We start from the raw sequence: 16591 nt of genomic DNA on the forward strand, positions 1-16591 counted from the left end.
TGGTGGACAATGACCAACAGTGGTTGTAAATGACCAAAATAAAAACATCCCTCCGTGCTGCACACACACATCATCATCGAGCATACGCTGTGACACCCAGTAACATACCGGCAACATAACTCAAACAGCAATTTAGCGACAAGTGAGACATTAATAGCAGCAGATTAGCTCGGTTAACAATCCAGGGCTCATCAACATCAGATTATTAACATCAAGGTTGATCATTTCGCTATGCCACATCTGTCTCAGCAATTACTCATGTGCATTAACAAACCTCCAGCCAGAGGACCAGATGATTATCAGGAACGACGCTAATGGCTGATATTGTTATCTTATCCTGTCTCTTTATGTAAGCTGGTGCTGGTCCCTGTATGTGAGGGGAGAATCATTCTATGAGAACCTCAGAGCTACACCTAGCTATGATTAGTATTATAGATAAATAGATTGAGATGATAATTGTCAACCCTACAGCAGTCTGTATGCTTGGCCCTGATTTCTGTATTCCTGTATGCTTCCTTAAATAATTAGACTAAACCTTCAGAGTAATGAACAGTTTTTGTTTTTGGGGGATTTTTCAAGAAGCATAAAGTATTATAGCACAAAATAATTATCCCCGATATGACGACTCGTTTCTCTCACCAATCAAACGCTGATTTAAACCCCCCCCGCCACCTTCGTCACGCTACTCTCACCTCTTGAAGAGAAGAATTGCGATGACGATGCAGACGATGAAGATCACGGCCAACACCGGTCCCACCACCCACAACAGCCCCTCCTCCTCGTCAACGATCGGCTGAGGATCCACATCCGATGAGGTCACCGGATCAGAATAAGGGCTGGTTGCATACATTGTCTGCAAGAAACGAACAGGTTTGAGCGAGTTGGATTGCACTGCGGTGAGGCGATTAGGGGGGTGCATGTGTCCATGCTTACATTCTCAGAGAGGTCCAGCAGCCCAAGGACAAAGAAGACATACTCCTGCCCGTTCTGCAGGGGGCGGTTACGGAAATCCCCGTAGTTTCGACCATCACCTAACGTGAACTCCTGGGGGAGTGTCTTAAACTGAGCTGTGACATAAGACCTCGGATCTGATGATTGGCCAGCCTGTCTACGGATGCGAAGGGCACGACTGACGCTGGTCCTGTTGATCTCTCTGAGCAGCTGGAAGGGAGGTGAGCAGAGGACGGTAAGATGGTGATACAGAGGAAAGGAAAAGAAAGAGGTGGAAGAGAATAGGGGGCAACAGCTGGTTGTAATTTTCATATACATATATACATATATATATATATATACACACACACATATATATATATATATATATTAAATATTACCTTACATTACATTTAACCCCCATAGAAACCCTCATCGGTGAAGAACAATAGTAGGGCATTATTTCCGAAGCATAAACGTCTTCATTGACTGAATTGCCGCAGCAGTCATCCATTTAACACACTAGGCATGATAAAGTGTGTGATAATGTAGCGAAGTCACACACACAGAAGCGATTTGAAAACAGTATAATGAGGCGATAAGGTCATTAGAAAAGAGGCAGGAACTCAAATTAGATAGAAGATGGCACCTGAAAGCATTCTATGGATTAATATGCAATTGATGGCCAGCTCTTACTTCTACTTTTCCCCTCATAATACCAAACAAATGTTTGTAAGACTATCAAGCCATTATTCACACATCTTAAAAATGTCCTATAAATGCCACATCTTCCATTTACTGTTTTGAATAGTCACTAATGCCCTAATCAACATCTTTATTTCCCTCGGCATCAGAATGACCCTGTACAAAGCCGCTTGTTGTGATCATCACTTCAGCTATTTTTATTTGTGTTGCCTACAGCCTCACAGCTGTGGGGGGCGTCTCACCTCATCCAGGTTCATCTGATCTGGCTCCTCCCAGGGATTCAGGAACTTTCCTCCTCTCTGCCTCTTCAGCGGCACCACCACCACATAGAAACCCCTACAACGCAGCATGCACTGGGATCAGGCCCTCAGACGTATATCACAAATAACACATATATACATATATATATATATATATTTATTTTTTCAGCATTTCAGTCACTGCAAAAAACATCAATGCCCTGACACGTCAGGGAATACTTATGCTTATCTGCCATCAGGGATGCACCTGGATGAGAATATTTAGACTACTTGTGTCTGTATGGTGCATCTGAATGCTACAGCAGGAATGAGTTTTTCACCTTTTGCTCACTTTGGTGTGTGTTTAAGATGTTTAAGGCCATGAGTGCTCCTCTTTAAGCTGCTCATCTATCCAAAGGAACTGAGCAGGAACAGCTTGGGTCAGGAAGATGGCCAAGAACCTCGCATTCATTCAAAAGTTTCACGTGCAAGGCTAAGCTAGTGGTTTACGATAACGGTCTCCTCTTTAAACTAGAGAGTGGTATTTACCTTTCCATCTAACAGTTGGTAGAGAATTCATTCAATTCTCAGAATGTGAAGCTAATGTTTTAATGTTCTCGTCTGAAGAGCTATTGAGTATTGTGGCAGCTTTTTTGGTGTCAAAGGTGGTCATGTCTGATGAGAAACCTTATTATAGGTCATTCACACTTGCCAGACGGAGGCGTCTCAGCCTAACATTAGTGTGCGCTTATGCACATGAAGCCGGCGTCAGGGAATCAGCTGAGTGATTAGCTCATTTAGCCTCTGTTATTACATCCCTTACTGGCTCAAAAGCGTGTCAGCAGTGAATCAACTTCCAACTTGTCAGGAACAGTCAGTTCATATGTAACCAGAGACTGATGAGGACACAGAAACCACATTTCTTCATATCCAGTAGCAGATATGGTGACCGACAAACTAAAATCAGTAAAAACTTGTTTTAAATATAGATAATAAGAGGGATATCAGCCTCCACCTGCTTACAACTGTGTTGTCATCTTGGCTTAGGGCATCTGAGACAGCACGGCTTATTGTGTCTGCAAAAGCTGGAAGAGCAAAAAGCTATTTGTGGGGGAAAAAAGAAAACCTTAAAAGAAAATAATGGCAATAAGTAAGTGTGAGCGGCAGTGGAGTGATTCATCCTGTGCTTTGAACATGTGGGACTGCCTCTCCTTGTTACAGTATCTATATTTGTTGTTGGTGGCAAAAAAAAAAACAGATAAAAGAATCAGCTTTGTGCTCTCATTTAGCCTGTTTTGGGAGTTCTCAGATTTGCTTTGCTGCCACGTCAGAGAAATCCCTGCCGATAGACAAACAGCAGGAAGATAATAAAATGATCTCCCTTACAGGATCCGTAGCGCTACGGAACTCCTATTACCTGATTTTTGCTGTGGTCTGGACAGCTGGCAGCTGCACAGTCACCATGCCGTCTGCATTGGTCTTTCCCACTACGGTAGGTTTGGTTTTCAGGATGTCTGGAGCCGTTGTGGCAGTGACGCGGTGCTGCAGGCCACCTGCACTGTTGGCCCGGTTGGTGAGCAGAAAGGAGTACTGGGTGTCCGGATCCAAACCAGTAATGAGCTTCTGAGTCTGCTTGCCATCTACTTCCACAGACTGACCTTTCCCATACAGGATCTGAGAATACAGGGGAATTTTAAATAGGAAGCCATATTTTGCTTTGGAAGAATCAAATTTTTAGACCTGTTGTTAATATCAATATTCATATTTGGATTTAGGCAATCTGGCACCATTACAAGTATGCATAATTCACTATCAGCAGATCAAGGCTTTAATGCATTCATGGATGAACAAACAACTGTCAGAAAATTCATTTGAAACATTAACAGAACCAGACTACAATGTTATGTTGCAAATATTTTTTACATAAAAGTATTTATGGCCATTTGAAATGGACATCAAATACAATAATATCGTTGAAAGGTGATCTTATCTAAATGTTTGTGCACTAAGATTCCACAGTAAAGATGTCTAATTCACCACTTAACCCGGTGCCAACTTGCGGCGAACTAAATGGTTTGTCAACTGTTTTGGGCCGTTACATAATAGGTCAATTGAAAAAAGACTAACAAGCAGAAAGGGGGCATATCGCCACCTATTGCAAAGGAGTTGGACATGCTTCAGTCAATAAATCAATTCCCCTCCCATGGTTATGAACAACGAGATGGTCAGAAGCTCAATTAAATGTCCCAAGCGAGTGATTGCCATTGCTGGAAATGTACTGACTGTTGTCTTCAGTCACAGGTAGGCTTCGTTTTCACAATTACATCTTCCCATGTGGTTCTGCCCACCGAAACACATCTCCATCTCATAATTTTGTCCCTTCATTGTAAAACTACTATGGTTTATGCAACATAAACATGGCTATTGCACATTTTGACATCCTTTGCTGGTTTGTGCAAAGTTCGTCTGGCCACCAAATCTATTCACTTGTTGCATTTAAATCAGGCACATCAGAAAGCTTCTTACAGTGAATGGCTGGGTAGGGTTCTTGTCCCGGATCTCCCAGGAGAGCAGAACAGAGTTCTTCATGGCTGCCTTTACTCTGAAGTTGGTGGCAAAAACTTGAGGACAAAGAAGACAGAATAAAACAAAGAAAAAAACAAAAACACATGAATGTTTTTACGCAGGTTAAGTTTTTTTTTTCCTGTTGGATGAAACATATAAGCCTTACCTGTATTACAATCTCTAGTACCAGTCTAAGGCTAGCTTTTAGTTTAGACCAGCAGACAGGGACAAAAGCCCAAGACCCAAGACTCTTACCTTGCTTTTAGAAAAGGATGCTGGGCTTAAGGCTACAGTGATAAGACAATGAAAAAGGACACTTAGGATGGAGTCACCGGATGTTGTCTGTCCGTGTTTATGTACATGTGGGAAGTTTTGTTGGCGCACCATATGCTCAAATGTATTGTTACGAAGGGTGTCTTGCATCCAGAGCAATGGTGATGAATTGTTAGAATGTGAGCGGGATCCTACCTTGATCTAGCCGGTGAGTCCTAAACTGGACACTGGGGCTGTACGGCCCACGGCCGACAGCTGTGAACGCACACACCCTGACATCATACACAGTATCGGCACTCAGACCCTCCAACAAAACACTGGACCCCGGAGCGGGCACCACAACCTCTGAGGCATTTCCTCGACTGTTTATGTCCTTGTACAGCACCGAGTACTTCACGATTTTCCCATTTTGCTCAATTAGTGGGACTGATTTCCATGCCAGCTGGAGTGAGACGGCAAAAGCCTCCTCTGAGATAACATTTTCTGGATATCCACTTGGGGCATCTTCTGCAGTAGCCACCTCCTTTACAGCCTCTTCTCCATAGCCCATTTTGTTTCGGGCAGAGAGTCTGAACACATAGCTCGCACCCTTATGGATATCTGGGGCACTGTAGCGGGTCTCCTTGGTGGGGAACTCTACCACAGTAAAGGGAAGGACATCAACACGTCCGAAGGTGAGGCGATAACCCAGGAGCGGGGTGGGTGGGTTAGGAGGGGGGTACCACTGGAGCAGAGCTGTGCCTGATTCAGTGACACTGACCATAAGTTTGGGTTTCTCCGGTACTGGAAACAGCAAGAGCAGGGGGGAGGGGATAATGAAAAAATAATTAGAGGGTGATTACAAAGCATGTTTTTCATAACCTAAAGCAAAACTGCAAAATATGATTAATGTGTGATTAAAGACACTGGCCTTTTACTGGCACTGCAAGGTTTGACAGAGTGAATTATGACCAATTAAATTATTTAACAGCCTCTAATTATCATTAATGGTGCTGAATGTCATTATCAATTATTGTGTGTGTTGTGTGCGCTTTTTTTAAAAGTCTATTTGTGCAGGTACACTTACGAGGCAGAGCGGTGCACACAGTGACAGGTTTGCTGCGAGCACCATCACCCTTAGCAGTGTAAGCTCCCACTGACACAGAGTAGGCCGTGTCTGCCTTCAGCTCTCCAAGCACCACCTCCTGCAAAACAACAGAGAGCAATGTCAGCTACAAAAGGCGCCATAAAGGGCAGTTTGGTCACTACATTTTGAAAAAAAAAAAAAAAAAAGTGGTCAAGAGTGGTAATAAAATGCATCGATTCTTATTCACTTGATCTGTACACATAAAATACTTTTCTAAAGAATGTAATACACGGAGGTTCTTCTTCCATCTTTTACTGCTCGTAAACTGCTGCTTTTTGGAAATGAATACTGGCCGTTTGATTTGCTAGTATCTCAAGAAAACTAAAGTTCTCCAAAACTTAATCAAATCATCAAAGCTCAAAACCATTACGTTCAACACAAAATATCATTTAAACGCCCAGATGGTCACAACTTGCCTAGATTTGTCTCCATCAAAGCCCAAAACCCATTATTTTACCCATTTCTTGGCCTCCAGATAAATCCCATAAACTGCGACTCTCACAAATGACTCATATTCTAAGTCATCTGTGTGTTTTTCAGAGCTCAAGAGCACAAAAACGCAGAAATGAGACCTTGAGCTGGGTGAAAAGCCCTCACTCAAATCCAGATTTTAAAGCTAGAATCTCATAAGCATGACTCATCTACTTCTAAGGCTTTTTTTGTTTATTATTACCATTGAATAAAATAGTTGAAAAAGGGTTACTCACATATTCAGTTATATCACCATATTCCCACTGAACGATGAAGCAGAACAGATAAAGGGGGAAAAAAATTAGAGAATTGCAATTTTGAATGGTCTTGTCAAGAAAAATGAACTTATGACTATTACTGGAATGATAATTTATTCAATAAAATTCTTCATAATAATGAGTATATTTAATAACTATATATAAAACCCTGAATAGTTATTTGTACATCTTCATCAATTTCCAACATTTCTTGCATTTTTTCATTTCTTTAAAGCGCATGATACCTTTTTTTTTGGCAAACAACTTTTCATCTGTTTTTTTTTTTAGAAAAATCATGCAAAATAAAATTGTTCTTTAACTTTAACATTCAAAATCAGAATCTAGATGTAGAAAATACCACATATTTCCCTTGTCAGTACAATGTAGTAAAATATATTGAATGCAGCCAATTACGAGACTTAGTTTGATGTGTGGTATAACACTAAGTTGCTGATAACGTAAAATGAATGAATGAAATTCTTATCCGTGTTATAATTAGTAACCAACATTTTTGCTACATGCCGTTTTCAGTCAAATTGAATAGCTAACATAATGCTAACTGCTAACTTACCAGTAGTTGAGTCAACTAACCATACAGCTATTTCGATTAATTTATATAATCAATGATTTAGAAGTGACATTTTCAGTGATCAGAAAAGAAAAAAACCACCCAAACAAGAACATAAACAAATGAATACATAAATAAACAAAACTCTGGGTGTTAAATTGTGATGTAAGGTTACACATTAGCTTGTTGGCTAGCGCAAGTCACTTTTTAACGCAGCTTTACTTTAAGCTATCAAAATCAAAACAGAACTGGCTCTCTTCTAGATTACCATTTTGGAAAATGGCTTAGAATCAATAAAAAATTTAATATGCGGCAAAAAAAAGAAAAATGCTAGTCAATATAACCGAGTGACTGAAGGGGGTGAAGGAAAGACAAGCCAGCAGAATGAAATGCACTTTAAAACTGATTTAAAAATGAAATATTTTTCTGAGTTGTTGGAAAAAATTGGGATTTCCTAAGTTAACTTGTCAACAATATACATGAAATCTGAAAGTAATTTTAAGACATTTATTTTTGTCAAATAATGTGTGACTATTCTTTTAAACAACTTTGTGGAAGAGTTCATAAACTTGATAGTTTAACAGAAAGCATTGTTTGTTAAATAGTTTTTACCTGTAAAGAGTATGAGAAAAATGGTGAATTTTAATTTCACCGACAGTAATACCCACATGTATGCACATTAGTAAGCATGTCTGTAGGTGGAGCTTAATTCTTGACAGCTGTCAAATAATGAGCTACATCACAGTGTAATAAAAAAAAGACTGTTCTCATGGTTTAATGTAGCTTTCATAGAGTAGCTTCTCGTACAGTTCAAGTAAATTTTTTAGTGGGCAGTTAATTCATTAGTGTTACCTGTGAGTCATCAATGAGGATGTCCTTGATGAAGGGCTGACCCTGTGGTTCACCATAGTTCATCCTCACATAATGGATTTGGTAGCCTCGGACCTGACCGTGCTGCAGATGGGGTGCCGGTGCCCGCCATTTCACCCTAACGGCCGAGGCGTTCACAGTCTCTGCCTCAACTCCTCGTGGAGGACCACTTGGAACTAAAAAATGCATTTTGGGATAGAGGTCAACGGTCACAGATGATGGGCACTCAAAACTCTCAAGTAAAGGCTTTCACTTTAGTGAAATTATGTCTAATCAAAAATAAGTGGGCTGATTAAAAAAAAAAAAATACCCAAAAGTGAAAAATTTGTAAAAATACAACCCTTCAAAAGGTTTTACACTGCCCTGATGCCTGGGGAAAAAAGCCAAAATAGTTAAAAATGAGAGTGCTTGAGGAAAAATGGAGGAAAAAAAAAGCAGTGAAGTATAGGAGGCAAATGTAGAGAAATGGCTGATAGCAAAGGATTTGTAGCTAGGAGCAGATAAACAGTGTCAGGTCGGCAAAGAGAAAATACTGTTATCAAAAAAGAGCTCTCTTGTGCTGCCAAACAGCTACACTTCTCCCAAGAAGACGAAGAAAAAATACAAAAAGGAACAAAATCCCCAACCACTTCCTGCTGTCTGACTGACTCTGGCACAAGCACTCTAAAGAATGGTGGAGTCAGAAAAATGTAGTGAAGACACGGGCAAAAAGGAAGACTGAGCGCGAGGGTTTAAAGCACGACTGAAAATATTTCAGATTGCTCTAGATAGCATAAATACACTCAGTACAGTTTGATGATAAATTTCCAAATATTTGTAGAGGTATGGAGAGGATTTGGCAGGACAGAAGGCGATTATGGTGAGAAAAGATTGAGGCAGTTAGAGGGTAAGTTTGTGATCTTAAGACAGGAACATCTGAAAAAAATCTGTTTTCCCCCCGAAAAATTTTTAGAAGAAAGGGAAAACGCAGAGGTGAGGAAGAGCAGGAGATTTCCAGATGTTGGAGGATTCTGGTGGTTACCAGGGGAACATGGGAGTGGTTTAAAAAAGAGCAGACAAAATGCCTTTACAAGCCAGTTGAACAAGCTGGTTATAAGTTTAGGGTGCTTTGAGCTGATAAATGCTATGTTAGTAAGTTAGAGATTGTCATGGTTAGTTGGCCGGACCATCCTAAGAGAGGCTTTGTTTTTCTGTTTTGTTTTGTTTGGAACATACCATCTTCCTCGGTGCGGATAAGCAGCTGTAAACTTTCTGGTCCGTCTCCAGCCTTCGTGCGCGCCCGCACTGTTATGCCATACTCAGTCCACTTCTCAAGGTTTCCCAGGAGATACGGAGAACTTCTCGGAGGAATCCCGTCAATTCGTTTTGACGTTTTGTTGCCCTCTGTTGCGGAGTATTGGATGGAGTATCCCGTTATGACGCCGTTCTGAAACTCCAGTGGGGGTGGAGCCCAACTTACCAGGATGCTGGTAGAACTGGGACTGGTGCATGTGATGTCCTGCGGAGGTGCTGAAGGAACTGAGTGGCCAGTTTTGAGGAGGCACCGTGAGGGGTGTTTGGGTAAATGTTGTTTGGTTGTGTGTTTAAGTTGTTATCGATGGGTGGAGAGGGCGAGGAAGTGAGGTGTGCCATGAATGAATGGGGACGAAATTGAGAACAAAAGACAAAGAAACATAAAATGAAAACAAAACACTGGAGAACAGAAGTCTTACGTAAAAAAAAACAACTACCAGAAAATCGAGATGGCCGAACAAAGATACTGAATGATGGGTGTCACATCCGTTTGGCGTAAATGTTTGATAAATGAAAACGAGTGAATGACTTCAAAGAAATGCAACACAAAAACATTGACTAGAGCTGACATACAGAAAGATACCTGCCCGTAACTTACTTGTCCTCACAGGCTACCGTAGCCTCTGTGATCCATGTCGGAGTTTTCGTGTCTATGTGCAAAACCTCTTGCTTCTTACCTTGTTTTGACTGAACCTCTTACACCCCTCAGATTGGTAGCCAACAAATAAAGCGTTGCTGTCACTTATTGATGGAATTCTTGGCACTGCACACTAACCAGCCACAACATTAAAACCACTTATCAACGAGCTGAAAAGCATGACTGAAGTCCTTACGACCTTGGTTCCTGTTATTCAGTTATTACTTTGATAGACACCGCCAATCGAAACATTGGCCGTGCGTAAATAAACAGCAATATTTGGACCCTTTGGAATCAATCTAAATAAGACAATATTACGATTATTGTGTTTACTTGAGTTAAAGATAAACACGTCACTCAAACTGGAGCATTAGTCTACTTGGGTTTCTCCCCCCGCTCCAAGAGCATGTCTTCTACTGGCCTTCCTGCTTTTGTAAGAATTGGGAGTTGGAAGCCCAAAACGAGCCCAAAGTCACGAACAAGAAGGCGTACCTGGCATCCCTGGAGCCTAGAGCATGTGTGGAAAAACGATTGCTCATCTCAAATATGACCTTATCCGGGTTAAGCTAATCAGAAAATGCTATTTGGATGGTAGCCAATGAATTTACACGGTGTGGCAAAAAAAAATTAGTAAAAAATTAGACTTTTAAAACACGTGTTAACACTTTAGTCTGACAGAAGACTAACGGAATCAAATTTTTTCAAAGTCAGACAAACAGTTGGGAGTCGAATCCCACCTGCATGTATACGCTCATTCTCACCGAAACAGGCCGAGGCGCTCGGCTCGCTCTTCGAAGCTCATGCTGCAGGCTTTGACCCAGAAAATGGGGCATATCACCACCTATCGTTGCGGAGACTGAAATACTACGGTCCCTAACCCTAATCCTATTCAAAGGCTGAGTGGCATGGTACTAAAGATTATATATCTGTGAATTTAAATGTGATCTTTAATGCAGAACAACCCCCACCCCCACCCTGGATCTTAGCAGATGTCAGTAGCATCTTCCAGCAGGAGTGGTGCTCCGTACGGAAAAAACTGCTCCGGAGCGGCCGAAGGAACAGGTCGTTCTTGCAGCATGACGGGAGGCCTACACAATATTTTCAGCAGGTGGTTTTAATGTTGCAGCTGATCTGTGTATGTGCAAAATACAATGTTTGAGGTTAAGTTGGGAGAGCAGATAATCTTATCATACGTTTGTTGAAATATCAATCCCGAGATCACCTTAGGTCTGGATTCCTGATGGCCCTTTTTGACAATGCAACACGACCCTCATTATAAATATCACTTTATGGCATCGAAAGGTTTGGAGTTCAGATTTGGACATGTGTGCATTTGAGGTTCAATATCTGTTGATATACTATACTTATACTTGCATTGTCAAAACTGAAACCCGTTTCTCTCTTTCGCTCAAACATACACACACAGACGCACCCAAACTTTGACACTGTGCAGTGTGCGCAGGTATACATACGTGTCTGTGGAGTGTCAATGGATACTTCATTAGTATACGCCCCAATTCCATTTTTACTCTTGGCTGCCAGTTGGAAGGTGTAGGTTGAGAAGGGCTTCAGGTTCTTCAGCAGGTAGGAGGTTGTGGGCTCAAAGCTCACTTTCCTCTGAAGAGATGCAAAGACAAGAGGTGCTGTAACACTTAACAGTCAGATCAGATTATTTCCACCCTTCCTTTTAACTTATGATCTGTCCAACCACCCATACGATCATAAGTCCAACAAAACCGCCCTTACCTCCTCTGGGTCGTCCACCTGACGGTAAACCAGTTCATACCCTGTGATCTGGCTGCTGTCTGAGCCACCCTGGGTTGACGGGGCCACCCAGGACAATAAGATACTGGTCTCAGACTTCGCTTCACCTTTAAACTCTGAAGGTTGGGATGGAACTGCAGAAATGAAGAACAGGAGGATTTGGCAAACTTTTTTCTCAGGGTGATAACTGCATACATTTGCAGCAACTGTCTCCTCTATTTTACCTCCAGTTTTGGCTATAATCTGCAGATCCTGGGACAAAGGTCCGTCTCCTACAGAGGTGAACGCCAGCACTCTGATGTAATAAGTCTTGTTAGGAGTCAGGTCCTGGATGGTGATGAAGTTGGCGCTGCGCACCATCTGCTTCTCCCACTGCACAACACAGTCGCACAACACCGTATTCAAACTTATGTATGACGCTTAGAGACAAAATTGGTTTTCGTCTGTAGAAAAACGAAGGAAAGCCTTGTTTAATGACATACACACCTGGTTGACTGGCAGAGTGTTGTCAGAGGTGTAGTAAACTCTGTAACCAACCACCTGACCGTTAGGTTCCTCTGGCTCATCCCAGTGTATCATTGCCGTCGTGGCACTCAGCATGCGACCTATGACCTGCAGCAAAAAGCGTGAAAGCAGCTTAGCACACTAAAGGCAATATTCATGCTCAACTAATACACTGTTAGAGCAGTCAGAGCACGAGGCAGCAAATTGCATTCAATAACAGGCGAGCTATATAACGTAACACAGCTTCATCCTGACCTGTCGAGGAGGCGAGGACGGGGCCTGCTCAGCGGTGCGAGCCTCCACCGCATCGCTGGAGGGGCCTTGACCAATGGTGTTGACAGCTGCCACCCGAAAGTCATAGTGGGAGTAAGGGCTGAGGCCGCCCACACTGTAGCGTGTTGTGGCTATGCCATCAATCTCTTTGTAGGGGTCCTCTGAGCCTTTGGCACGATGCTGAAGGAAGTGGGAGACAACAGGGGACGGGAGACGAAGCTCAATTTTAGCAGCATTAGACAACTCAGGAACAACTGAGGGATATCTATAGCTTTCCCTGCGTAAATAAATACATAGAAACTGTGTAACACCATGCTTAAACCTGCGCCATGATGTAGAGGGTGAAATGTGAGCGTCGGTGCCTTGCCTTAAATGTGTAAATGGAGCCTTTTGTCGGTACTATTTAAGTAATTCAGAGCAGATTGAGAGCGTTTATCACAATCAGGAGGGACAGGAGGCTCTTTCCTTTTAAAGCCCTACTTAGTAACAGTTTATGTTGATATAAAACCTAGCGCTTTAGCCATTTTTACGTCTCAGAAACGTGTGCGCGCTTGCAGCAGTACTGTGCAGTAGAAAGCGGCTGCGCGGCTGCGCGTCTGTCACACACACCTGGATGACATAATAGGAGACCGGTTCGGGGTTTCCGGAATCCCAGGTGAGAGTTATGCTTGTTGCGGTTCTCTCCGTCACCATGGGGGCGCCAGGAGCCTTTGGTAGAGCTGAGGAGGAGAAAACGAGAAGGAAATCTCATCCATTATCCAGTTAGAAGTTGATTACAAAAAAAACAAAACAACAACAAACAGAGACAACAGCACTGCAGTACTTCAAACTTGTCCTGTGTGGAAAAAGCTGAAAACAATCAAGGGGATAAAAGCAGCTCAGCATCAGAGAGATAAGGTGGCTATAATCTCTGCACAGCAATTAAAAACTAGTGGAAAACAATTACGGGCAAAATTAGTCTGACAACTAGACAAAACAAACTCAGTCACTTCAGAAACTTGTTATCTATAGCTTCCAAGGCATTTTAGACACAAATTAAACACTGTTAATACGGACAAACGACAGAGATTTACTCTGAGATTAAATTTTATTTAATTCAAACAGGAGACAGAAGGAAAGAATGCTAATCCTTTTAAAGATAGTCATCCATCGACACATCCATTCATTTTCTACACCCGCTTAATCAACTCAGGGTCGTGAGAGGCAGGGTACACCCTGGACAGGTCGCCAAAAGCCCCAACAGAACCCACCTTTCACAATAATCTGCGCCACTGCTTCAATCACACCGAGCGTCGACATGGCGACGCAGGTGTAATTGTTGGACTGGCGCACGTCGGTCAGCTCCAGCACGTTGCGACCGATGGGCATGTCGTCCTCGGGCGTGAGGTCCTCTGCTCCCAGCATCCACTTGACGTACGGCATGGGTGAGCCTACCGCCACGCAGGTGATGTTGATGTTCCCGCCTGGCATGATTTCACTGTCAGATGGGGGGATTGAGAAGCGAGGGGGAACGCGACGCACTGGACCAAATAGCAACGGGGGCAGGAAGGCAAGAGGAGAGGGGGAGATTAGAAATTCAAGATTGTGCAGAAAGGCAGAGAACAATCAGAGTCTGTATACAGTCCGATGAGCTGTGAGTGGAAGTTTTACAGCGCTCAGATTAGACTGCAAGCATGCAGGCAGTCTGGTACAACACCACCCGTTATATCAAAATGTTTTATTAATGCAGTTTTAAAGTGTGTACATTAAATAATTCATGAGCCGAAACACAAAAAGGTACAAAAAAACAAAAACGTCACAGCAAACAGACACGCACACACGGGGAAAAACTGCGTCGAGTGTATTTTAATGATGTAACCTGAACAAGGAGGTTTAAACCTCCAGAACCAAATGTAACCAAACAACCAAGACACACGGAAGCAAATGGAGGTTTAATGAGAGAAAAGAGACTCAAAAGAGCCACACAGTCGCTGGTGTACCAACCTTCTCGCAGCTCTGCAGTGAGAGGCAGGACAAAGCACGGCAGGAGGAGGAAGAGGAGGAGAGAAAAGGAGGGGAAACGGGAAATATCAGAGAGACGGAGAGAAAACAAGTTAGACCACGGAGACAGAGAAAGACAGAAACGAGGAGAGACAAGACAGAAAGCCATACAGTAGATGGCGAAAAGCCTTTTAGTGTAAGGCAGCTTCCACTGCCAGCTGTCTCCACAGACCTCCTGTCAAACACTCACTGAGCAACACTGCAAGATTTTACTGGCCTTGCAAGCACTGTTAGACGCACATCACTGACTCTGTCCTGTTTTCTGTGCTTTGTTATATATACATACACAGTGGACGACAAAGCTGCATGTGTGCAACCAGTTGTGTGTGTGCACTTGTTTCCTATGCCCAGGAGCTATGTTGGATTCAGAGAAGCGTGCCACAGTTTAAAAACCTTTTTTTTTTTTTGAGAGAGGGCTGGGCAGACAATGGAGCAAAAATGCTCCAGGATTAAAAACGTGTCCAAGACTCAAACATTTGGTGGTTGTGCAGATGAACACGAGTGTGTTGAAAGGGCAGGGAGGGAGACAATGCCTGCGGAGGCGATAGTCCTGTCAAATTTGGGAAGAAACACAAGTCTTAAGCGGACGATAATTTGTTTTTTCTTTGAGGTCTAAAGGCTAAAAAGTGAGGGCAGAACGATTAATGGCTGGAGAGAAAGACTGAGCCCAGCTGGTATTTTCAAAATATCCTGTTTTATGACTATTAAGCTCAAGGAACATAAAGTACTGCAGGCCTAATGCCATCATGTCCCTCTAATATAACATAGAAAACCCCAACAGACGTCTAGGCAGAACAAAAAAAGAGGAAAAATAACGACACCTTCAATCAATAGATGGATTTTAATGTTCTGTGATTCATTTGGGTTAATGAGGGTTTCTATCTTACCTCTGACATAGAGGTTAGCTGGGGTTGAATAGCGTGTCCCATCGCTGTTAGTGGCAACACACTCATACTTCCCCTGGTCTGACTCCTCGCTCATCTCTATCTGGAGGGCGCCTGGACGGATGAAGAGAAGGATAGAAAGAGTAGAGGACAGAAAGACAGAGCAATCACACAGAAGTGGAAGAATATCAGGTGATTTGGTAAAACAGATATATCCACAGATACATCAATATAGGGATGGTAAAAATTTCAGAAAACTTATGAGTCTGAGGGAGTTTTAAGCAAAAGGCAAGCTGAACGCTGTGTGAGGAGCTCGGGGCTATAAAGGGAGCCAAAATGTGTCATGAGCAAGTTTATACCACTGCCGGTAAGAATCTGCCCCAAACAAGGGGCTTCCTGATTTAGAAGTGAGAAGAAAACAAAAAAAAGACTAAAAGGGAGGTACAAAGCCTATAAAAACAGAGAATGTCGTCTTCATGCGAGGCAGAAACACACAAACCAAGCAGAAAAAATATGGAGAAATCCAGTCACAAATACAATCTTTAAAAAAAGAAAAAGAAAAAAAAGACTGTGCTGAAAATTGAGACGAGATATTAGGGAGCAAATCAGTTTTTTTTTTTTTCAAGGATAAAAGTTGACAAAGACGTTGCCATGGCAATAAGATATCCCCAACCCTTTGCGGATCCACCAATGGGATCAGGAGTGTGATGTCAGTTTAAAAACACACCCGGTAAGAAAGTGAAGACATCAATCAAGCTCCATCAAGGCCAACAAATTTGAAAAAAAAAAAAAAAAAAAAATGGACGACATACGCAAAGCCTTGGGAAGAGACGGACGCTTTCTTGCTCCCTGAAAATAGAAAAACTGTCAAAAAAAAGGTCAACCAGAGGTTCTTTAAATATGGTGTGGTAAGGCAAAAAAAAGCGCCCAGAAAAACTTTATCAAAAAAGTGGTTGTTTGGGGCTTTTTATTGGCAATGGAGGAGAAAAGAGAAAGTGATGGTTAAAAAAAAAACAACCATGAGGCAAATGTGAGTGTGTGCGTAGGTTGATGTATTTACATGTGAGTGCGAGCACACCCAAATTGCGTGTCTGAGTCTTCGCCATCTGGACTAGTCAGGCGGAGCAAATAACAGCTGGGAGGGAGAACAAAACTGGGATGTTTGATTGGGCGAATATAGACAAGGTAGAGG

General features: G+C 42.4%; 1 protein-coding gene across 7 annotated transcripts in view; it reads right to left on the reverse strand.

Annotated features, from left to right (window-relative positions):
- ptprdb (protein tyrosine phosphatase receptor type Db) overlaps positions 1-16591 on the reverse strand; it is a 188015-nt gene that overhangs the window by 27425 nt on the left and 143999 nt on the right. For 5 of the 7 annotated variants that reach the window (XM_075462766.1, XM_075462762.1, XM_075462763.1 and 2 more), the window contains 18 exons: positions 15403-15513; positions 13726-13995; positions 13085-13194; positions 12458-12655; positions 12185-12310; positions 11923-12070; positions 11681-11832; positions 11407-11551; positions 9220-9522; positions 7987-8180; positions 6546-6572; positions 5779-5896; positions 4908-5495; positions 4401-4495; positions 3292-3548; positions 1878-1971; positions 934-1161; positions 693-853 (listed from right to left, as the gene is read on the reverse strand). In XM_075462766.1, coding sequence (XP_075318881.1) covers positions 693-853; positions 934-1161; positions 1878-1971; positions 3292-3548; positions 4401-4495; positions 4908-5495; positions 5779-5896; positions 6546-6572; positions 7987-8180; positions 9220-9522; positions 11407-11551; positions 11681-11832; positions 11923-12070; positions 12185-12310; positions 12458-12655; positions 13085-13194; positions 13726-13995; positions 15403-15513 — 3325 coding nt within the window. The remainder of the gene's footprint in view (positions 1-692; positions 854-933; positions 1162-1877; positions 1972-3291; positions 3549-4400; positions 4496-4907; positions 5496-5778; positions 5897-6545; positions 6573-7986; positions 8181-9219; positions 9523-11406; positions 11552-11680; positions 11833-11922; positions 12071-12184; positions 12311-12457; positions 12656-13084; positions 13195-13725; positions 13996-15402; positions 15514-16591) is intronic. The other 2 variants (XM_075462768.1, XM_075462767.1) reach the window with 1 other exon arrangement.

This window comes from Odontesthes bonariensis, chromosome 4 (genome assembly GCF_027942865.1).
Source record: "Odontesthes bonariensis isolate fOdoBon6 chromosome 4, fOdoBon6.hap1, whole genome shotgun sequence".
NCBI classification, from domain to species: domain Eukaryota; kingdom Metazoa; phylum Chordata; class Actinopteri; order Atheriniformes; family Atherinopsidae; genus Odontesthes; species Odontesthes bonariensis.